The sequence below is a fragment of the Psammomys obesus genome, unplaced genomic scaffold (genome assembly GCF_907164565.1).
Source record: "Psammomys obesus unplaced genomic scaffold, mPsaObe1.curated_primary_1811, whole genome shotgun sequence".
NCBI lineage: Eukaryota > Metazoa > Chordata > Mammalia > Rodentia > Muridae > Psammomys > Psammomys obesus.
In genome coordinates this window covers 9138001-9161449 of record NW_026591918.1, presented here as the reverse complement: position 1 = coordinate 9161449, position 23449 = coordinate 9138001, and the positions used below count along the sequence as shown (strand labels likewise).

Genomic DNA, 23449 nt, shown 5'->3' with positions numbered 1-23449 from the left:
CCCGAGACAACGAAGCAGTGGATCTGGAGACAATATTTAATAGAACTCAGGACCGTTGCCATTGAAGTTAAGGCTAGCCCAGAGGTGAGTAAAGGTCTAGAGCAGCTCGAGTACGAGGACAAGCAGGGACTCACAGCCAAGGAGCCAGTCGGGAAAGTGGATGGAAAAGTACTAAAGAGAGACCAGGGTACGGGGATTCTGGTAACACCAACTCACAGGATCTTGTCAAAAGCAGCCCAGAGCCATTCAATGTCAAGGGTGGAAATGAGGACTTGATCTGCTGAAGAATGAGAAATTCCTTTAGACTGATTAGCTGGGGATGAGGAAGGCAGCTACAACTGTAGCAATGAATGCCGAAGCCCAGACTCAAAGCTGGAGTATTGTCAAGAGAAGGAGTCAGCGAGCTCTGTCCAAAGTGTGGTCAAGGGGAAGGGGAAGTCTTTGCCAATAGGCTTCTTGAAGCTACCCACTGAGGTCTGGAGATGGGACAACAGGACTGGTGGGATCCTGAGCTCTGCTCCCAAACTTGGAGACTTCTGAAGATGTGTGTGTGTGTGTGTGTGTGTGTGTGTGTGTGTGTGTGTGTCTGTGCACAGATGCATGCTCATGCATCTAGAGAGCAAAGGTCAGCTTGCAGGGATTGCTTTCCTCTTTCCACCATTTGGGGCCCTGGGACTAAACTTAAGTTGTCAGGGTTGGTGACAAGTGCCTTAACTCATAGAACCACTTTGTGACTCTTTTCCTTGAATTTTTGAAACAGAGTTTCATTATGTAGCCCATACTGACCTGGATACCCTGGAGCCCTGGGATTGCAGGATCATAGTTGTTCACCTTTGCCTCCTAGGAGAACTCTGAGTCCCAGGGTTGGGTGCTGGAACTAGCTTGGCCACACAGACGTCTATCTGTGCAGCAGTGGTAGGTGAGCCAGGGGAGACTGGAGCTGCAACAGAATCCATTTGGGCTGTGATCTGCAATTACAGGCCCCTGTGCTGCAGTGGGGCCTGGAAGGCCTGGCACGGTGCCCAGGGAGGCAATGATCCAGAAGTGGTCTTCTGGCCTGGTTGATAAGTCGCAGAGCCACAATTCAGACAGAGCACTGTGAATGTGACACCTGTTGACAGCGGCAGGATGGTCCAGAAACTGATTATGAGTGTGGCTTCACAGGCAGCTCCTCAGCAGTAAGCTGGGCCTGGGCCTAGGCATTGGAGTGACACTAAGGACAAGACAATGCCAGGGAGCAGGGGTGTGCCTCTAGCTATCCAGGGCCCTAGGGAGGGTCTCCACATCCAGAAAGCACAGCCTCTGTAGAGCGAAGCTGGAGAGAGCTCAGAGCTTACCGGGCAGAGGGCAGATGCCCTTTCATGTGGGGGGAGGGCAGGGGCGATAAGTCACCCACATGCAAACAGCTATTTCCTGCCAGGGAGGTGGACTGGGGATCCCAGGTCCCAGGTGCCTGGGAGATGGGGGAGCAGCTGAAAGGTAGAGAATTTGCATAGGCGTCTGACTGAAGAAAATGCAACTGTTGGTGCCTGGGAGGACAGAGGACAGAGAGCAGGGTAGGGTAGAATAAGACAGAAAAGAGAGGCAGAGGACATGTACGCAGAAAGATGCAGACCACAGACTCGCAGCCTGTCATTAGGAGCAGACAGAAACTCAGAGTTGGCCAGGACCCAGGGATGGTGGGAGCCGGTAGCCCTGGTTACAGGTGTAAACCTTTTAAAGGAAAGTTTGATGTTGATGTTAACAGCTCAGCAGTCAAAAGCACACGTTGCTCTTCCAGAGGACCCAGGTTCTATTCCCCGCACCCACATGGTGGCTCACAACCCTCTGTGGCTCCAATTCTAGGCGGTCTGAGGCCTCTTCTTACCTCTGAGTGTACCAAGCTCACACGTGGCGCACATAATTATATGCAGGCAAAACACTCGTACATAAAATAAAAATGAATAAAGCCTTTTTTAAATAAAATTTTGATGCTACATGGTTAAAAAAAATAAAGAAAAAATAATGGTTTTACTGTGAAAATGGCAAATTATCCAAGGACTTGTGACATGATGCTGGGAAAAGAATGAAGCTCTGATCAGATGTGGTGTCACATGCCTGTAACCCCAGCACCAGGGAGCACAGGACAAAGGACTACTCTAAACTGATATCCTAAACTGCAGTGAGTCCTAGTGTAGGACAGGATAGAGAATGGGAACTCTCCAAAAAAGAGGAAGAGGAGGCTTGGGGAGGAGGAGGAAGAGGGGCAACAGTGGAACTGTGTTAGTTAGTTTTCTATTACTGCGACGGACGAAACGCCATGACCAAGGCAACTTATAGAAGAAAGCATTTCATTGTCTGTGGCTACAGAGGGTTAGATCCATGATGGTAGAACAAAGGTAGCAAGGAACAGCAGAGAGAGGCAGAAGAGAACACACTGGGAATCGTGAAAGTCTTTTGAAACCTCAAAGCCTCTCCCCCAGACTCCCAGTGACAAACCCCTCCAACAAAAATGACCCTAGTCCTTCCCAAACCAGTCCATCAATTGGGGACCGAATATTCAAACAGATGAGCCTAAAGGGCCTTGCTCTTTCAAAACATCACGGGCGCCATGACCACATAGGGGAGCTGGGGAAGAGGAAGCAGATGATGCTATTCAACTGTTGGGCCTCTGAACGGAATGTTCCCTGTTCTTGATGCTCCTTGCTCTGATGTCTTAGACCTAGTCCCCAGAGGAGCCGAGCCCAAGCCTTCCCTCTTTTCCTCCTCCCCACTTTGTTCAAGAAAACTGTGCTTTTAAGGCTCATCTCGAATGCCACCTCTTCCAGGAAGCCTATTCTGACTGCTCATTTCATTCTCTCTCCATCTATCCCTCCTGTAATTCCCTCCTTAGACTCCTCTCTTTCACCCTGACCAAGTTACCCAATAAAATAGGTTGAAAAAGAGCTCTCTTGTGTGCCAGAAATGCCAAAAGCCTTGGCTCTAATCCTCCCAGCTGAGTAGCAAAGTGGCTTATGCTACAACACCCATTTCACAGGTGAGAAGGCTGAGACTTGGAGAATCTTGCTCAGAGGCTAGTAAGTGGCAATCCCCGAACTTCAGCGATGTCCCCTTGATGCTGGGATCAGTACTGTTTCTGTGGTATTAAGCAGCACGTTCCTGAGCTCAGAAACCAAGTCTAGTCAACGTACAGCTACATCCATGGCCCTCTCTCCATGCTGCTAGCGAACGGAGCATACGACGAACGGATGCAGTCGCCATCCTTTCCTTTGATGGCATGAGTGCTGGAGTTGGCGGACTACGCCTGAGGGCCAAATCCAGCGTGCCTCCCATTTCCATAGAGTTTTATCAGAACCTGGTCTCGTTCATCTTTGGAGATTGTCCATGACTGCTTTTATGTACAACGGCAAAGTTCTTTGCCGCAGAGACCGTGCCACCCATAAATCCTGGAACATTTAATTACCAGCCCTTTGTAGAGGAAGTTTGCTGCTCTGGTTACAAAGCTTGTCACGAAGCTGCTCAAATGAGTGCTGATCACTAAGCACCAGTAACTTTATCTTTCGTGACTGAGATTATTATATATGTTCGAGCTCCGGTACACACGAAAGTGTCAGTCCACTTTATTATTTTATGGACAAGGTTCCTGTAAAAAAAGGTTCGAGATTGGGGATGTAGTTCAATGGTAGACCGAATGCTGAACATGCATGAGGTCTGGGTTCAACCCTCATGGTCTTCGGAAATACATATACATGTATATGGTGTGTGTGTGTGTGTGTGTGTGTGTGTGTGTGTGTGTAGAAGACTACATAGCTACACACATACATACATGCATACATGGATACATACGTACACACCCACATATATAGAATACATATATGTAGAGTTTGTGTTTTGTGATTTTGAGTGTGACTTGAGTGCACCTTGCCAGATACAGCAAACACTGAGCCACGCAGGTCATCCCTGAAGCGGAGGAGGGCAGAGTGTCTGTGGGCTGCAACGCTGAAGCATGCCAGAGCAGTACTGATGAGGCAGTTTTGAGGCAAACGAAAAGCCACCTGCTTGACAGACTGTTCTGTTTCCTTCTTGTGGTGTATGATGATCATTGCCTGGAGCTCCCAACCTCACATCCTCTCCCAAGCAGAGGACACTATGTCTTCTGCTTGGACAGACTGCTCTGCTCTACAGAAGCATCGGTGAGCAGCTAGAGCAGGGCTACCCCCCCATCCCTGCACCCTGGTGCTCAGGACTGGCCCCTGAAAGCCGGGCATCTGGGACAGAAGCAATATCAAAGCAGGGATTGGCCAACTCCCACCACAAATGCCAAGCAGGCCAGGCGCCGGCAGCACTTGGGGGCGTGACAAATCTCAGCCTGTCTCCAGCTTGTGTTCCCAGGCCAGTCTGCCTTGGGCTTTGCCACACGATGACGGGCCCATCATTCAGCTTCACTCACCTACTTCTCACCATTTCAGGGCTTCTCTGTCACTCAGCTGGCTACTTGGGTAAGTGTGTGTGTGTGTGTGTGTGTGTGTGTGTGTGTGTGTGTGTGTATGTGTGTGTTAGAGAGAGAGCGAGTGAGAGAGAGAGAGAGGAGAGAATATGCATGCATTATTTTTTTTTTTAAAGAAGACTTGGAAAGCAGGCTTGTCCTGGGAGCATCAGCAGTATTTAAATTTGAAATTCTTTAGCCAGTGTTAAGATTGCTATGTGAAGGGGTGTGATGGAGTCAGGAGGGGCCTTGCATACAAGCCCATGTGTGTGAATTTGTTTGCTGTCCCTCTTGTGACCTTGACTCTAGGGTGGCTGGCAGCTGCTGTCCCCTGACTTTGAAGTAGAACCATGCTCTGTGGTCCACGACTCCCCCTGGCATTCAGTGGCTGGGATGTTCGCCATCATCCCAGGCCAACTGGCTTAGGTGATGTGGCTCAAAGACAGCAGCCACCCACTTTCTTTGCAGCTGTGTCCTCACTTGGTGCCTACGCCTGCTCGGGTGAAAACTTCCACCATGGCCTTTCAAAGACTTTCTAAATGCTTTCCCCTTTAGGATCAGAACTTGCTTTTTGTAGGCTATATGGTGTGTGCCTGGGGTTGAGGAAAAGTCCTAGAAGGCGGGCTTCTCGTGAACTGTGAATTGTGGACAACTTTGGGGAAACTGCGGTCAGCTGGTGTGTGGTTCCCACTCTTGTGCCTTCCAGCCCAGTGTGGATGCACCCGGTGACACTGAAACATGCGCCTTTCACCTTCTCACTTCCTCTGGGGTTTCCGTCTAGCACTAGTCCAGCAGGTGGGAGAGAGACAGAAACTTGAATTCTATGCACAGGCAGGTGCAGCACCACCAGCATATGGCATTTTTTAATCTGCCAAGGCAGGATGCCATCTTCCATGGCTGCTTCTTTTGCTGGCTTTTAATGCCACACTGGTTTTCCAGGAGGGGTGCTGCTTGGCATAGGAGGTTGGCATAGGAACGGCTGTCTTGTGACCTGTTGGAAGGCTTCTCTTACATGTAGGGAAATGAAGACAGACCCACTGATGATCCTGGTGTCATACTTATCTTTAAAACTGTCTTTGGAGGCGCTATGGGCCAAACTCTTCGTGGTACAGATGAGGAAACTGAGTCCTTGGGTTGAGAAAGCGAGTGTGGTGTATCGAGTGGCCACAGGTATTCCAGACTCACACTCTTAGCTGCAAGGTCCCGTATTTCCAGGTGTGGCTCGCTTTCCAAGAGCATACCTCAGTTTCTCAAATCGAGGCAGAGAAAAAGCTCCTTTGCAATGAGGGGGAAAACCCCAAACCCTTGCCCAAACCTTCATTAGGCAATGGCTATGGTCTAGCAGCACAATAAACACAGATAACATGACACTGGTATGTTTAAGTGAGGACGGGTGGTCCTGGAGCACCTTGATAGCTGACATTGCCAGGGCAGCTGCCTGGGGCTGAGCCATGCACGTGGTGCACCTGGCCACAACGGGCGCCACGGACTGCACACACACACCAGTCTCCATTATAATGGAGCCTTCTGGGGCTCTTCCAGGTTGGACCCTGAGCTTAGGTACTCTTCCAGCAAGACAGCACAGGCCTGGAAGAGACTCACAGGACGCACAGCACCAAAATAGACGTGCGAAGCCCTGGCTTAGCCCACAGAAAGAGTGAAGGGGGGAGGGGGAAGCTGCTCCCAAACTCATCCACCTGATGGAAATACTCAGTGCTGGCATGAGCTGTAAATAAACCAGACTATGCTAAAAACAAACAGCTCCTGGGGTTGGGGGAGAGGCAGAAAAGGAAGGCCTCCACCTGCTGGGATGAAGTAGGTCAAGGGGGAGAGAGGGAGGGATGGGTAAAAGACGCTTCGGCAGCAAAAGCAGCTGGTAATTTATGTTCACCAAAGATGATGGCTGCTCTAGTTTCCAGGAAGAAGTGAGAGGAGTGATTGCCTTGGGAGACCCAACAGCTTTCTTCAGGGTAGCTCTCAGGGTGCCGGGCAGGCCACACTGGAGGCCATATACGGACTGGAAAAACAATGGTGATGGTGCAGATTAGCCATGTGACCCACTCGGCCCCAGGTGGTCTTTCAGGGAGGGGCCCTTTAAAGAGCTGTAGCTTTGGATATTTGCCGTCTAGTGAGGCACGGGAGAGACAATGGGCAACTGAATCTGGAGAGACCCCAAACAGGCTCTGTGGCTGGGCATACCTGCCACCCTCTCCGCTAGCCCAAGGTGGAAAAGCTGAAGTTGTTCACTCCTGGCTTCTCAATTACTGGCAAAGAGATGGTGATAGAGTAAAGTTTGAAAACATAACAATCACTTTCCACCAAGAAAGAGGATGGTAGGGCCTAGGGAGATGGCACTGGCTGCTCTTCCAGAAGACTAGGCTTCAAATCCCAGCACTCACATGGAGGCTGTTACCTCAGCTCCCGGAGGTGCCCCCTTCTGGCTGTCTCCGACACTTCATGCACACCATGCAGAAACATGCATGCAAGCAAAACATGCACACACATAAATTAAAACTTACAGGGAAGGAAGGGAGAACAGTGACCACCATGCTGGAGCTGCCCGGCCCAGTGTGGGGGGTATCCCCTACCGCGTATAAGTCCGCAGACTTCAGCCTCAGACAGCAGGCTCTGTGACCCTGATGGATCAGGACAAAAGCAAGAACATCCCCCAGTCAGAACTAAACACAGGCAAAAGCCAAGGCTACCCCGCCACGAAATGACTATTCTCATCCTTGACCGTGACTGCTTCTTAGCCAATCAGCTTTTGGGTTGCTCCATTCCTCTTCCGCCGAAGACTTGAGCCAACTGACCATAGAACAGCCTGTTCTTCTGGGTGGTTGCTCCAAGGCGAAGCTGGACTTTGCCTCTCACAGTCTCCTCCACAAATCTGCAAGGACCTGGAATCCTACAATAAGTTTCTCTTTGTGCCCCTGGTTCTTCTTGTGTGTGTTTTCCCTTCTTGCCATGAGCCAACAAACCCAATTTAGTTCTTCTTTGGATGTGATCTGGATAGTCTTTGGTTGGAAGGCATTGGTACAATGGTCTCAAATAGTGCTGTGGAGGCCCCTGCCTCCTTCGTGGGTCCTAGTTTCATTTTTACCCATCAGGAGTCAGTGTTCAAAGAGAAAGCTCTGGAACCAGCCTGCCTGAGTGTAAGTATAGGTTCCACTGTAGCTGTGTGACCTTAAGCAAATTGTTCAACTTACTGGCTTGGTTAGCTGAGTGAAGTGGAAAGGACAATGGTAGTGTCGGCAGTCAGGTCTCCCCTTCCACCCTGGGGGTTATAGGGATTGAACTCAGATCATCAGGCTTGGCAGCAAATGCCTTTACCCACTGGGCCATCTTAGTGGCCCAATGATGGTAGTGGTCGTGGTGCTTGGCCCAGGTTCCCACAAAGACTTGGCATGCTCATATATATGAACCACACAAACGGTGCCTTGATTATAGTCAGCATTTGTCACTAAATTGTTAATTCAAAAACCATTTCTAGAGGTCTAGTGTCTAACACATACTGTTAGACCCTGGGGAGGAAATCTGGTCCCTTCCCCCAACTCCAAGGAAGCACAGGAAGAAGGAAACAGTTTGAGCCCATGGAGAAGCACGAACACAGGGACAAACAGAGAGAAAAGCATAGCAAGGTCCCCAAAGCTTGGCCTGGAGGTGAAGGAAAGCTTCCTGGTGATGACATTCAACATGGAGCTCGGGGCTGAGAGGCACAGGGAGGCCACCAAAGCTTGCTCTGTGAGGTCAGAGATTCCAGGAAGAGAGGAAGGTAGAGGTACCAGAAATCTGAGGCCCAAACTAGGAACCAAAAAATCTGGCTTTAATGGCTGTCGCCGCTACAAACATTCTCGTGCACCTGCCCTTTCTACTGGTAAATTCCTAGAAGCGGAATTGCTGAGCTGTAGTGTGTGTCTATGTTTAGCTTTAAAGGAAAACACCAAGCAGCCAGGCATGGTGGCACATGCCTTTAATCCCAGCGCTCAGGGAGGCAGGTCTCTGTGAGTTCGAGGCCAAGGAGCCAAGGCTACACAGAGAATCCCTCTCTTGTCGGGGGGGGGGGGGGGGAGAAGAAGGAAAGAAAACACAAAGCAATTTTTGAAGGAAGGTAGCGGCCTCCGTTCCCACCTGCGAGTATATGATGACAGTTTTGGCTGTCCTACCGCCTTGCCACGTTTGTCACCTGTCCTTTTCGTTGTAGCCGCTCTGGTGTGTGAGCCTTGACGTGAGCCCAGTGCGCATGGATAAGTAGTATGGTCCTAGCCACACAGCAGAACTCTGTGAGGACTGTAAACGGCAGCCTGTCCCACTCCCTCCAGCGCTGTGTTGAGTAAGAGAAGACAAACGTAGGAATTCACATTTCGAGGTTCAATTTGCATAAAATACAGACATCCTCCCGATGCATCCCTGGCACGAGACCCAGTGGTGTGTGAGCACACAGACGCTGGCGTTTGATGGCCTCTGCTGCCGGCAGGTTTTACCAGCTCTAGGCACTGTTGTCTGGAGTCTGCTCACCCTGTGCTGTAATGTGGGATCTGAGTCTCTGTGCCTGCTTTCACCCGGACTGCAGACTAAAGCCAAACTTAGAAAAGACTCCGTGCAAAGAGAAGCCCAGTGGCCGTTCACGGCCTCACACCTGCACACTGGGACATTTAAGTGGAACTCTCTAGTGAGATGGAGCATGCAAGCGTGAAAGGATAGAGTCTGTTTCAAACCTTGGCTCTGAGTACCTTGGCGTCAACGCTACTTCCGGCCCTGGTCACCTCTCTGTGTAAATAGCTTCCCCCTGCTTCACCATCACCACCTTCTGCCTAGCCGTGGGGCCATGGTGGGTCTGTCTAAACTTTGCATTCCTTGCCAGGCCTACAGAGGTAGTCTCTGAAGGAGAAAAGGATGCACACCTCAGTGTCTGTGCCATCTCCACTCAGCAGAGGCAAGAGAGGGTCTGTGTGTGTCTCTGTTGCCCTGAAGCAACAGGCGGGGCCTGCTCAGATCTCAGGTGACCATGTGAGTGTTCCTTGGGCGTGGTGGGCACGACGCCGGCCATCACCCTAGCCCCGTGCTAAGGAGTAGCAGTTTTCTCTGAACAGCCCTCCCTGGCCTGGATCAGAAGAAGCGGGGCGGCCACAAAGCATGCTGCCTTCTGATGCCCCCGCCACCCCCGCTGTTTCCGCCGCCATTCTCCAGGGGCAGCCGGAGCCCGGTGAGTACCCTGGACTTGGGTGAATAAAAATCTCCAGACTCCTCCACGTCAGCCCCGTACCCGGTTCAGCATGGCCACCTCAGAATGTCATTGGAGAGAGGCCTAGATTGGGCATTGTGCCAATTCTGCCAATTTCGCCACAGTTATGTTCCCCTGCCTTCTTCAGTCGGTGGAGGTGGAAGTTTTTTCTTGTCTGGATGTAGCAAAACACTTTATCTTTAGGAAAAGACTAAGGTGCATTCGTAGTTTCCGAGCTCCCACCAGCTGATCAGATACAGAAATCCCCATTTCCTTTCTTAAATTAAGTATTCTTGAAATCCCTGGGGTGGGGACAAGGATGGAAGAAGGGAAGACAAAAATGGAATGTGGAGGACAGAAACGAAGAAGCAGGGTAGAGAGAGGTTAGATGACAGGTTTCAAAAGTCGGTTAGATATGAGACGTTAGGGTGACTACAGTCTCTAATAACTTATTGTCTGTTTAAAAAAAAAAAACAAAAAAACAACAACTATAACAATAAAAGAGCCCAAAGGGTCCCATTGCGTAGAGATAGAGCCTAGCCGAATCCAGAGAGAGGCCTCTAACCCATTGCTGCTTTTCTCTGAAGCTTCTCTCCCCAGACATGAAGAATCTTCTGGAACTAGAGGCCTCGCCATCCCCTTGCATTCAAGGCTCCCTCGGCTCTCCTGGGCCCCCCGGGCCCCAGGTAGGTGCACCCTTCCAGGCTCCTCCTGTGCCTTCCTGTAGACAAAGATGCACAATGGGCAGAGCCTCACAGTGCCTGGCCCTGAGGTGTGCTGTGTGTCTGGTTTTCCTCCTGTAGCTTCTCTCCAGCTGCAGAGCCCCAGGAGACTCTGGCTGAATCTTGCCTGAACCATGCAGCCCCTGCCATGATAGATTTGAGGGTCCCACAGGGTGCTTATGGTAATGGCTGTTGTCACTGTCACCAACTACAAACGTGACCATTCACCCCACCTGTGACCTAGAAGGGCTTGTGCTCAGTTCAGGAAAGTGGCGGTCAGAGAGACCAGTTACCCGCTGTCCTGGGCTCTGGAACACAAGCAGCCCCCACCCAAGGTAAAAGAAAAGAGTGAGGAAGGAGCAAGCCATTGGAAAGAACTTCCTAGTTCTTTCATGGGGGTTTCCAGAGACCCCCATGCCAGGCTTGGGTGCTGCCATGAGGGCTTTTCCAACTGCTCGGAGACTCTGGGTTCTCCGTGTGGAGGAGAAAGAGGAGACAAGGAACACATAGGCCCTGAGGCCTAGGCAGAAGGCACAGCCATCACCACTCAGCTATGTGAGCCTCTTGTGGTTTCCTAGTGTTAAAAAGGCCAAACTCTCTGACTTGGAAGACAAAGTCCCATGAGCGGACTCTGGCTTGGACTGCTCCGTCAGCTCGCATACCCTCTGCCTTCATTTTAGCTACAATGTCTGCCTCTCTTCCTCACACACACCAAACTTGCCTCAGGCTTGGCTGGTGCACTCTAGGGCCCCTCTGATGAAGTTCTTTCTAGCTCCTCCTAATGGCTCAGAGGTTGGTTTTCATGCCGCCTCCCTAGAGATGCTTTTCTCAGCCAAGCACGGTGACAGATATTCACCGACAGGTGCTCAAATTCCAGCACTCAGAGGATGCTGAGAAAGGAGGATTACTACGAGTTTGAGACTGGACTGTAACTCACTACATAATGAGCTCCAAGATTGCTTGGGCTCAGCACTGGGGTTTCTTCACTTGTCAAACACGGAAGGCTTCTGGGAAGGAGCAGAGAGTGGCAACTGCCATGCCTGAAACTGCGGAGAAACAAAAAAGTGCGGGAGGAAGAGGAACAGTGGGGAGAAGGGGCTGCAGGGCTGAGAGGTCCCAGAGGGAGGGTCCCTGGAGCCCCCACACCGAGAGTCCACCTGCTCTGCAAAGAGCCAGTGCTGCAGGCCTCCACCACAGGCCCTCCCCCGCAGTCTCCCCTTGGTTGGGTATATGCTTTCTTCACCTCTTATCTCCATTGTGTAGGGTCCACCTGGACTTCCTGGCAAGACAGGACCAAAGGGAGAAAAGGTATGAGCCACTGCTTTCTCAGTACCACCGGGCCTTGGTAGTGACAGCTTGCTTTCTGGGAGTGCCACTGAGAATATGGCAAAACATGTGCTCATTCTGTCTTAGCAGATGAGGAGGGCTCCCCCATGAATGGCTGCAGCTGTAGCAGGGGGTGCTATTGGTGTGTCCTGCTTTGGACCACTGGCAAGGCAAGGATGCTGTAACTGGTCAGCTGACCAGCTGACTGACCAAGCCACAGCCATGCCCAGTCCTCAGCCCTACCAAGTTTTCTGATTCGAGAACTTCTCTTTCAAACAACCTTTGTCTATCTGTCTTCTCTATGCGCAGGGGGATCTTGGCCGCCCAGGAAGGAAGGTATGACCCATGCTGTTCTGTCAGGCACGTGTGCTGCACGCACGTGTGAGTGTGTTCGGTGGCCACTAGCACCCCGCTGATGACATCAGCATGCTTGCCTTTGGTTAAGAGCTGTAGCCTGCGGCTGCTAGGTGTCTGGCCAACATCTTCCAGAGGCTGCTGGGCCTGACCACACTTCTCCAGCCTCATCCTGACACCCAGCAGGGAACTCTCCAAGCCCCCCAACCAGTGACACAACATGACCTTCATCACCTACTTGATTAAACTGGAATAAAGTTCTTGCACAGACAGGAACAAATGCCTTTGCTTTGGAAATTACAGTGGCTCTTAGTGAACCAGCCGTATGCCATCATTAATGTCAGAGAGAGAAAAAAAAAAAAAAAAAACAACCCAGCAGGCAATATTGCTGTAGTCAGTGGGTGCTGGTACTGAAGTTCTAGGTTTTGAGTGTGATGAAGGAAGAACAAACCCAGCCTAAAAGATGCCAGGGGCTGTATTATTAACAGAAACCATACACAGACTTTAGCAAAGTACAAATAAGGAGGCCAGCCACAACTCAGTGACTGTGTTGAATGCTGGCCTGGACAGAATCCCGTTGTGGCCCCACACTGAGAAGCATCAGGGTCTCTGTTGATTAGTAATGTCTGCCATGAGCATGGAAGGCAGACGTGGAGTGTACACGCCAGCAGCCAGCATCTGGCACCTCTGAGCTCTCGGCTGGGCCGTTTGAGTCCCGTGCTAACTGTGAGGTGAGCCACTGAGTGTGGAGCTCACGACACATCCCCTCGTCTATAACCCTTAGTTGAGATGGGGTTCTCAGGAGCAGAGATATGTAGAGTGGATGAATTATGAAGGAACACTGTCAGGAGGAAGCTGTAAAGAGAAGAGAAGTGTGCATAAGGGCAAGTCCAACTCTAGCAGCATGAACTTAGGTGTGAGGATAACCTGTTCTTCCTTGACTTCTTGATGGCAAGAGATGGAGGATGTTGGCTGGGAGGTTCATAAGTGACTGGGAGGCTTTTGTGCCCCACAGTGAACTTCACGATTACAGGCTTTTATAGAAGCCGACAGTGTAGCCCCTGAGGGATGGTGCAGCAAGCAGGCAAAATGCCCGTGAGGGAGTTCCAATAGCATCTGCTGCTGCTCCCTACACAGTCCCAGCTCATAGCCAGAACAACCTTGTGGAGAATGCACAGGAAGCAAGGGCTGGTGGGTACACTGAATAGAGGTACTGAAAATTGAAAAACCAAGAAGTTTAGAATCCCTCTGTCCACTGTCCTCTATTTTTTTTTAAAGTAAAATAAAACCTTGTTTGGTAATATAGTTAGTAAAAAAAGTCTTACTTATATTTGTTTGACATGGTTTTTAAAGCCCTCATTCTTTGTAGGGTAAGAATGAAGGCACAGGGACCTATGTTTGGTGGCTTCATACTTTTATCACAACCCCAGAAATTCTTGGCTGGAGCAAAGCATAGCGAGGTGTCTTGACTTTTGTTCTTGGTCTTTGAAGGGCAGACCTGGACCCCCAGGTGTTCCTGGCATGCCCGGGCCCGTTGGCTGGCCAGGCCCTGAAGGTCCCAGGGTAAGTACTGAATGTGTCTGGGGCTCATGTAGTATCAGAAAATGAGGGGGAGTATGACCACCCCGGGTCCTGGGCCAGCAGTCAGGCGCGTCACTTGCTTAGGAGGGAAATAGCTGGAAGGTGGCTCCCAGACCCCATGTGCTTCTCCTTCATGTGGCCTGTGGACCCTGGTCAGCACTGTGGCTCTGCTCCTGTGGAGAAGTGGGAGCTGTCCCTTTCTTTTCCTGGAGCCCCTGCTTCCCCTTCGTCCTGAGACTCAGTGTGCTCAACTTTGGCTTCTCTGAGATGACCCAAAGGGACCTCGGGTCTGGGGAGTCCTCCCCAGTCATGCTGATCTGGCAGGTGGAAAGTGGAGGCGTATTGGCAGATGCTACACTGAGCAGGGATCACCTCCTCCTCAGAGAGAGTGTGCAAAGCAAACACAGCCCATCTTTCTTTGGTTTGTGTTCTTGCTGCCCACCACAGGGTAGCACAGTAATGACTTGGGAATTTGGCCAGCAGAAGCCAGGGCAAGGCAAGCGAATATCCTCTCTGCTCCGCCTTACTGGCTGTGTTGGTAACACAAAAGTCCCAAGATTTCTCCTAACCCACTGTATCCCGGGCTGGAGAGATGGCCCACAGTTGAGAGCACTTGTTGCTCTTGCAGAGGACTTGTGTTCAGTTCCCAACACCCTCATTGTGGCTTAAAACCACCTGTAACCCCAGTTCCAGGGCACACAATGCCCTCCTCTGGCCCCTGTGCTTACTGGGCATGTGCATGGGGCACATAAATACAGGCAGGCTATTTTCAGTTCACTGCATGGCCAGGCGTGGTGGCTCATACTTACAAAACTAGTACTTGCAAGGCTGAGATAGGATCACTGAGTTAGAGGCCAGCCTGGGCTACAAAGGAAGTTCCAGGTGAGCCTGAGCTACAGTGAGATTCTGCCACAAACACCAACAACAAAGCCCCACAAATTGATGCCCCCAACCAACATATAGTTTACTTTATATTTTGCTAATTAGAGGTGGCATGCAGTTGTGTAATACAGAGAACACTTACACTTATTCTGAGGAACAATGGAGTCCACCCTAGCGTTAACCACCTTCCTCTGGTGTCTATGCCCAGAGGCTGACCTTCCCTCTACTTGGCTTCAGATTGAGGGTGAGAGTGTAATGAGATGTCTGAGGCCCTCCCTGTGCAAGAACAAAGCAGGCAAAGAATCTATAGGTGTTATAGTCTTCTGAGGCCCTCACGCTGTCTCCCCTGGCCTCTCACAACCCTTTCCAGGAAAAGAGCAAACATCACCGTTTACAGCAACTTAGTGAGTATTTAGTTTGGCGATCTGTTCCACCTTGGGCATTCTTGTTCTGTTGGAGCTCAGTGACCACAGGGAAAGGTGGACAGTAGGGCTCTGGGAAGAGGGGCCTATGGAACCTCAAGTCTGCAATCCAGTCCCAATACCCTGGTTTCACCCTAGTTTTGCTCACAACTCCCGTTTCTATTCCACCAAGAAATGTCGATAAGGGTCTTCTTTTCCATCTTCTAATTGCCACAGGGAGAAAAGGGTGACCTGGGTATGATGGGCTTGCCAGGGTCAAGAGGACCGATGGGCTCTAAGGTCAGTTTGTGGTCCAGACGGACGTTTCCAGTCCTCCTCGCTAACACTAAGGAGCTGAGCTGTCTACACAGATGGGGAGGGCAGCGCTGGGGCACTGGGCCTGCTGGTGAGCCAGCCCTTGGGGGAAACACCACGCCCTGGGCTGTGGGGACATGGGAATTTTGTTCCTGTTCTCTTTGGCTATCAAGGTTATACCTCTCGATTAGGCATTTGGGGGCTGAGGAAGGCCATGTTGCTTTTTAGACCTGGTTTAAACACAAGCTCTCAGACATCTTCATGTTCCCATAGAACTCACAATGCACTGCAGTGCTGAGCCTCAGCACCGCATTCAGGGGGTCCCCATTCTTACCGCACCCCTAGCTGTCTTAGGGCCCAATTATAAACATCTGCCTGCTTTCTTTTAGGGCTTCCCTGGATCCAGAGGGGAAAAGGTCAGTGCTCGTCTCTTGTGGCATCCCAGATCCTGCTCTGGACACAGCTCTGGAGTTGGTGGTGGGTGGAAGACAGACTCAGCCCTCTCTTCAGTCATCAGCTGAGGCTATCATTCCTAGCTATTCCTCTGTCCTTCATGGGGTGGGGGCTGAGGGAGAAGTGAGGAGCCTCCTGAGGTAGGACAGTTCTGGTAAGGAGGGACTCTAGTGAGGCCCATGCTCCACCCAAGAAGGAGAGCAAAAGCTAGCTGGCAGGGAGGGGAGGGGTTTGGTCAGCCAGCACAGGGGTGCTGAAGAAGAGGATTTGTCCTCTTTCTAGCCAAGCGTTCTCACCTGTCAAAACAAATACCAGCCAGCACCTGCAATACAGGTCCTGCGTGAGGAGAGGCTCTGAAGCCCTGAACTTCCTATTGAATTTCCTTTTATTGACTAACATTACGAGGTTTCAAGGGTCTAAACAGAGAGCATTTCTTTGCTTTACACGCTGCCCGTTAGCTGAGCCCAGAGCGTTGCAAAAGTGAGGAAGTTGGCCTAAGGACTTTTTCCATTTGAAATGCTCCAATAGCAACCCCCAACACAAGGGCAGTGGTAGAGCATTGACTCTGTCTTCTGGTTTCCTCCTAGGGATCCAGAGGTGAAAAGGGTGACTTGGGTCCCAAAGGAGAAAAGGTAACGGCAAATATGTGCAAGGGGAATGCTGCAATAGAAGTGGCAGCTCCTTCCCCTCCCCCACCCCAGCCTGTAGACTTGATGTGCAGCCATCTTGAAAATGGCTGACCAAATCCACCCTCAGCTCTTCCAAGTGGTATTTCAAGACAATCATACTATTTGGTATTCTTTTCACAGGGTTTCCCTGGATTTCCTGGAATGCTGGGGCAGAAAGTAAGTATGTAGAAGTAGGGAGAATAACCTCAGGCAATCCCAAACAAAGCAAATGGAGCCCCTCCTCTTTGTCCTTCAGGAGGAGAAATCGATTTAACCGTGGAAAGGTCCAGTTAGAGGTGAGGAACAAGTTGTCTTATATACTGGGGAGAGAGTAGCAGGAAGGTCTGAGGTCAACATCCAGTTAGAGGGAAAGGCTTTTTCCAATATCTCCCCCCAACACACACACACACCAGGGTGAAAGGCCCCTCTCTGCATCTCCTACCTCATGGAGCTCTGTGGCAAGGTTAAAAAGCTGGATATTTCTCCTAGCTGAGTCACAATGGTCAAGGCCCCTTCTTCCCCAGGCCCTGGAACAAAGTAGGGAGGGGTATGTTTGATTTAGTTTCACTACTCCCTAAACACTCAATATGGACTTCAAGGGTGGCAGACACTGTTGGAGGGACATGGGGCTTTTTTAAATAGATGAAAACTGTTTTATTGAAATAGTGAGCTATTTAGTATGTCTCTTGAGATAGGCCTAAAAGGAGGCAGTTTAAAAGGAGACAGTTTTAGATATTAAAGAAAAGCTTTTGAGTAAATAACCATGGGTGCTGTACTGATATAACAAAAATTGTGTAGGTGGCAATAGAATGACAGATTTGGGGAAACTTTGACTTAGATTTAGGACCTGGAACAAAGTTGGGTGTTAGATGAGGGAAGATATCAGAACATAAAAAAAAAAAAAAAATGCAGCCAGGCCCAAGTGTCATACTCTTGTAATCCCAGCACCCAGGGAGGTGGATTTCTGTGAGTTCAAGGCCAGCCTGGTCTACAAAGCAAGTCTAGGACAGCCAAGGCTACACAGAGAAACCTTGTCTCGAAAAAAGGAAATTCGTAAATGACCATGTAGGACAGTCCCTAAGCATGAAATGCTGGGTCCTCACAATGTAATGCACTGACTGTAGGACAGTCCCTAAGCGGATGTGGTTGCTTTTCTATTGCTGTGATAAGACACTGTGATGAAGGCAAGTTATAAAAGAAAGTGTTTCAGAAGCTTAGCATCTATGACAGGGGAGGGAAGGCAGAGCGTCAGGAAGAGCTGAGAGCTTCCATCTAGGTCCACCAATGGGAGGTAGAGAGTGAAAGAGCGCACTGGACACGGTGCCCTCCCTAATGGCACACCTCCTCCGAGACCACACCTCCTAATCCTTCCCAGACAGCCCCACCAGCTGGGGACCAAGCAATCAGATACATGAGCCTATGCGGTTCATTCTCATTCAAAACCACCACATAAGCACGATGCTTTCAGTCATTCTGCAAGTCACGTAGCTTACCCTTAACCTGTCAGAACCTCAACTCCTGCTACCCTCGGTGGGTTGCTACATTTTAGAATTAGACTGATCACATCAACAAATTAAGGCAAACTTCAGAGAAGAAAATACCTTAAAATATTTTGTCTAGATTTTCATTCCCTGCAACAGAGAACCTCAAAGACTCATAAGTCACTGTAAAATTAAACGGGACAGCTTCTCTGGCTTCTGCACCGTTTACTAGACGTGGCATCGAGAGAGCTGTCTTCCCCCTTTCATGGCGGGCTGTTTTAAGACAGGCCTGATATGATAATCATAATTAGGTCTTAGGAGAGAAATTAGATCAAGAAATCACTGCCTGCTTCCAGCCGGTAGAGAGAAGGGCCAAACTTCCTTCCAACGACCTCTTTTTTAAAATTCATACTCTGTGTGCTGATGTCTTCTCCTAGCCAAACAAGACATGGCCTCCCTGGGCTCCTTTAAACAAACAGTCCAGGGGGATTGTAAAAACATGTCCATGGCTAAATGGCACCATTGACCCCTCATATTCTCACTACTGAGAATCCTGAAGGAAAAGATGTTAGAAAGATGACATGGACTTAAGGAAATTTTTTTCTTAAAGATTGATTTTTTTGAAAAGATTTTCTTATCATATGTATACGAGCACTCCGTTCTCATTCACGCCAGAAGAGGGCATCAAATTCCACTACAGATGGTTGTGAGCCACCACGTGGTTGCTGGGACTTGAACTTGGGACCTCTGGAAGAGCAACCAGTGCTCCTAACTGCTGAGCCATCTCTCCAGCCAGAGAGATTTATTTTTAATTGTATGTCTGTGTGTCTGTGTGTAGGTATGGGCACGTCAGTGTGGCTGTCTGTGGAGGCTGGAGGTCTTGGATCCACCTGGCGGTGGAAGTTTGTGACAATTCACAACCGCCTGGAGTTACAGGCAGTGTGAGCTGCCTGGTATAGGTGCTGGGAACTGAGCTTGGTCCTCTGGAGAGCCCGTGGGAGCTCTTGCCTGCTGCCTGCATTGGGGAGGGACAGAGTCATCCTGTGGCTAAGCTGGAAGGTCAGCTTGGGTGTGGTCCTCAGCATCTGCCGGTACCCTCTGGAATGTCCCTGTGTCACAGAGCCCCACATGAATAGCAGCCTGGGTGCCTATTGCTCTCTCTGAGTGACTCAGGTGGCCCTTCACGGGCACTGGCTGCTGGTAAGTGGAAACTCCGCTGGTAGCAGTTATGCGCCGACCATGTTGGGGTGCAATTTGGGATTGCAGGGCAATTGATTAAAGTAGGAACAATGTACTACATTCGTCCATAATCCTCAGTAAACAAGACAGGAATCCTAGACAGACAAAACTAAGGAAAAACTGAGGTGGAGAAAAAACATTTAGGGGTGAGTGTGTGTGTGTGTGTGTGTGTGTGTGTGTGTGTGTTACACACTCCAGAGTGCAAGTCTAGAGGCCAGAGCTCACCTGGTGGAAGCTGTTTCTCTTTCTAGATCTTCTGGTTTAGCTTGAGCACCTTCACTGACAAAGCCATTTTGACAGTCTGAGTAATAAATTTTTGCAAAAGGTTGGCCTTGAACTTTAAAAGAGCTATTTTCAATTAGCAATGTAATTTACATGGCTTTACACATTTTAATGATATTTCAATGATAACTATTTGAACACATACCTGAAACATCTCTGTTCACAAAAAGCGTTTTCATCTGAGCTGGGCATAGTGGTACATTTCTGCAACTCCAGAAGGGAGGTAGAGGCAGGAGGATTAAAAGTTCAAGGTTATCTTTGGCTCCATAGGGAGGTAGAGGCCAGCCTGGGCTACCAAAGACCATATCTCAAAAAGAGTTTTCTAACTAGGTAGAAGTGAGTTGGGACTCAAAATAATATTTATTGAAGTGTGGAGAGCTGCTCCACATAGCGGGATACATTCTAATCCCAGCATGCAGGAGGCAGAGGTAAGCAGATGCCTAGCTGGACTAGCCTGGCCTACATATCAAATTCCAGGCCAACCAGGGCTACATAGTGAGAACCTATCTCAAAAAATAAAAATAGTGGAAAGCTACATAATCCTAAATAAGGATCAGAAACATACCAAACATGACAGTGAACAAGAATGCTCCCAAATATAAAAAATAAAAACCAAAGCAAACCAAAAACCTCACAGGTGTGAGTTTGTGCTAAAAACAAAACACAACAAACCATAATGAAAATTTTCAACTATCCAAGAAAGCCTTTTCCTAGTCCGTAGTGACAGGCACACGTGCGGCTGAAGTGCAGAATCCTCTGCTGACCGCCGTGGACGGGGTTGGTTCCCCTGCTTGACTGCTGGAGCGCCCGCTGCTCTACAGCACGAGGCCACACACTCGGGTTGCCTTGTTTCCTTCTTCTTCCTCGGCTATGAGCTCAGCAGTCTCTCATGCTCCCAGGACCGTTTCTGTGGAAAAGACTTGGAATGATGAAGAGGAGGCCCTGGCGGCCAGCAATTAGAGAGACCAGAACAGATGTGGCCACTCTTTCTCTTGCTTCTCTTTCTTCTCCCCAGGGTGAAATGGGTCCAAAAGGAGAACCTGGGCTAGCAGGAAATCGAGGCCCCACAGGAAGACCAGGAAAACGAGGCAAGCAGGTAAGGACCCCGGGGTTTACTCCCCATGAGGTCACTCCCGGCTTGGAGATGTATGGAGAAGCAGGCAGGACGCAATCAGAACCATCCCACAGCCCAGGATTCAAGTATCTTCGGGGCTAGTGGACAGAGCAGCCTCACTACTGACCTTCAGGCTTCTCCCAGCTGCCATGGTTCAAGGTTACAGGTGCCATCCAAGGTCAGAAGCAAGAGTGGCCCTAGTTTGTAGGAACACATATGTCTTAACCAAAGCAGCTGGGAATGGAAGGAAGCTGGGGTCATTATGCAGAAAATGGAGTTTTCGAGAACAGCTAGACATTCCCTTGCTATTAACAGATCTCTTGGACCTCAGTGACAGATTTTACTACACAAGCCCATAACTTGGAAGTGATCCTCCTCAGTGGGTTTGTAAAGAGTTTAGGGAAGTTGTTTGCTTTGAGCAACCCCACCCCACATTGTGGAATGACCAATCATGTTAATATTCATATCTTTCACTTCAGATAGTTTCTGTTCTTTGTCATGAGACTATTTGAAATCTGTCTGGCTCCTTGGCTTTTTATCTCCATCCTGTTGTTGGTTATGGTTTGATCTCAGTATTACAGCCTTCCATAATTCTTTCTTTCATTTTAAAGTTCCTTTCTTTCTTTATTATGTTGTTGTTGCTTTCTCTATGTCCAATATGTAGTTATTTTGTCCTTCACTTATAACTCAAAATCACAGTGTGTACAGCTTCTTGTTATTGTAGAAATTAATGAATTTTAAAGCATCTTCTTAAAATAGCTGCATCCTATTTTTAATAAAGAAGGAAGCAATAGATTGCTTGGAGGCCCACCCGGATCATAGGGAATGCTAAGAGGAACACACCTGTGGGAACAGAGCTTTTCCATTGTGCTAGTTCCCTCCCAAGATCAGAGTGAGGCTCCTCAGACTTCAGTTGAATCAGCGTCACCTAGGAGTTTACTGAACACAGATTCCCCCCAAACCCCCCAGCTACAGTGGCTGCACTTCTGAGTTTGCTTCTGGTTGTCCCTGTGCCTGGGCCTTGTCTTAAAGACAGTGGTGTAGCTGGCCTGGAATAGACTTCAGGATATGTTGTTGGAGCCACCTGTGGGTTCTACTGTGAAGCCAGGAGTCTGCATCACAGTAATACTATGAAGCTAATTATGATCTTTCCTAAGTCAATGCGGAAGTGACATGGCTCCACCAGGGATAATTCAGACCGTACAGGAACATGGCTTGGTTTTGTTTTTCAACGGAAGACAAAGCCTTGATTTTTGTACAATTATTTAAATCAGATATGTCAAGATTCCTTTTGTTTGTTTTCAAGGTCACAAAAAGTCTCATTTTGACAGCTTCAAGGGTGGCACTGGTCACATGGCTTTGGAAGCATGCCACAGAAGATAGTTTCCTTAAGTCTAAAAAAGAAAGAAAAAAAGAAGGGAAAAATTCTCCCCTACCATGACTTCATTCTAGAATGTTTAAGAATAGGCTGTTGGCTTCTGTCCTCTAGATCTTTTCTCATTCATCTTTCTTGGAAAAGCCAGAGGCAAGTAGGCTGTGTGTTGATGACAGTTGTAATGTTGGCGTGACAGTAAAAGCTACACCAAAATCACTTGGCAGTCTCAGAAGAATCAGGGAGGAAGTCCCCCCCTTTTTTACAAGATGCTGGAACTGACCTGTATGCCCTCCATGGTGCCTTTCCACTCCACAGACACTTGGACTGTTGTTAGAAGTCTGACCTAGCACTTCCTTCATATCTCAAATTCACAGATATATAGAATTATATATCCAGAAGAACTATGATTTCTGGAAGTAACTATATGTTAATTCAAAACTAGGAAACAGAAATCTAGGAATTCCAGAGTATACTTTCAAAGACAGGATTTTAGAGATCATTTAGTCAAATTTCTCTCCCTTCATATCTCTTCCATTATTCTCAAGGAAACTAAGGGCCAGTGAGGTGGAGTTGCTTGCCAAGACTGTTCAGCTGAGCCAACTTCCAGGCCAGGGTTAGAATTTGCTATGGCTCTGTCATGGTCCTGCTTCCAGACTTGTCTCCAGGCAGGTCCAGGAAAGCAGCTGTTGACTTGATGATAAAACCCTCCAGGGGCTGGGGTTATAGATAAGTGGTAGAGTGTGTACCCAGTGCACAAAAGGCCCTGGGTACAAGTCCCAGCACCACAAAAAGAAAGAAAGAAAAAACAGTCCTTAGGTAAGGATTCAGATGGGTTCCTCAAGAGAAATCTTGTAACTTTACAGCAGATAAGGAATAAGTAATGCTTTTCCTGGATAATTCAGCTCAGTGAAACCTACTATAAAGACATGGCACCTTCCACACAATGATCAATGAAGTAGAAAATTCCTTCACTGCTTGTGTCAGAGTCAAGGAGTGCTTCCAGCTCCTTCGAGCCATGCATTTCCTGTGCTCAGAGCCAGCTGGCCTGGCTGTTAGAAAAACAAGCCTTACTGGCTATATTAAGCTCGTGTGACTTCCTTTGCCATTCTGGGCCCCATCTTGGTTACCATGTGGAATGCTTCACCCTGGACTGAAGATTAACGGCCTCCTCTATGAGGGCAGAATTGGAAACAAACTAACCTCACGGGTCCCATGGGACAAGTATAGGAACACCTGTGGTATTCTGGAGAAGGCTCCTATGACTATGCAGGACAGCACCTCACTGAGTCAGTGTTGTGATTGGAAATGGAGTAACTACAGGTGAGACTTTCTTTAAGAAATCAGGACTTCAGCAGGGTGTGGTGGTGCACTCCTGTAATCCCAGTACTTCGGGAGGCAGAGGCAGGCAAATCTCTGAGTTAGAGGCCAGCCTGGTCTTCCAAGTGAGTCCAGGTATATAGCCTTGGCTATACAGAGAAACCATGTCTCAAAAAAAGAAAAGAGAAGAAAAGGAAAGGAGATAGATAGATAGATAGATAGATAGATAGATAGATAGATAGATAGATAGATA

General features: G+C 49.1%; 1 protein-coding gene across 2 annotated transcripts in view; it reads left to right on the top strand.

Annotated features, from left to right (window-relative positions):
- Colq (collagen like tail subunit of asymmetric acetylcholinesterase) overlaps positions 1–23449 on the top strand; it is a 51457-nt gene that overhangs the window by 15283 nt on the left and 12725 nt on the right. The window contains exons 2-11 of one of the 2 annotated variants that reach the window (XM_055612211.1): positions 9556–9668; positions 10274–10372; positions 11672–11716; positions 12044–12070; positions 13580–13651; positions 15190–15252; positions 15657–15683; positions 16308–16352; positions 16530–16565; positions 20406–20486. In XM_055612211.1, the coding sequence (XP_055468186.1) occupies positions 9556–9668; positions 10274–10372; positions 11672–11716; positions 12044–12070; positions 13580–13651; positions 15190–15252; positions 15657–15683; positions 16308–16352; positions 16530–16565; positions 20406–20486 (608 nt within the window). The remainder of the gene's footprint in view (positions 1–9555; positions 9669–10273; positions 10373–11671; positions 11717–12043; positions 12071–13579; positions 13652–15189; positions 15253–15656; positions 15684–16307; positions 16353–16529; positions 16566–20405; positions 20487–23449) is intronic. The other variant, XM_055612212.1, reaches the window with a different exon arrangement.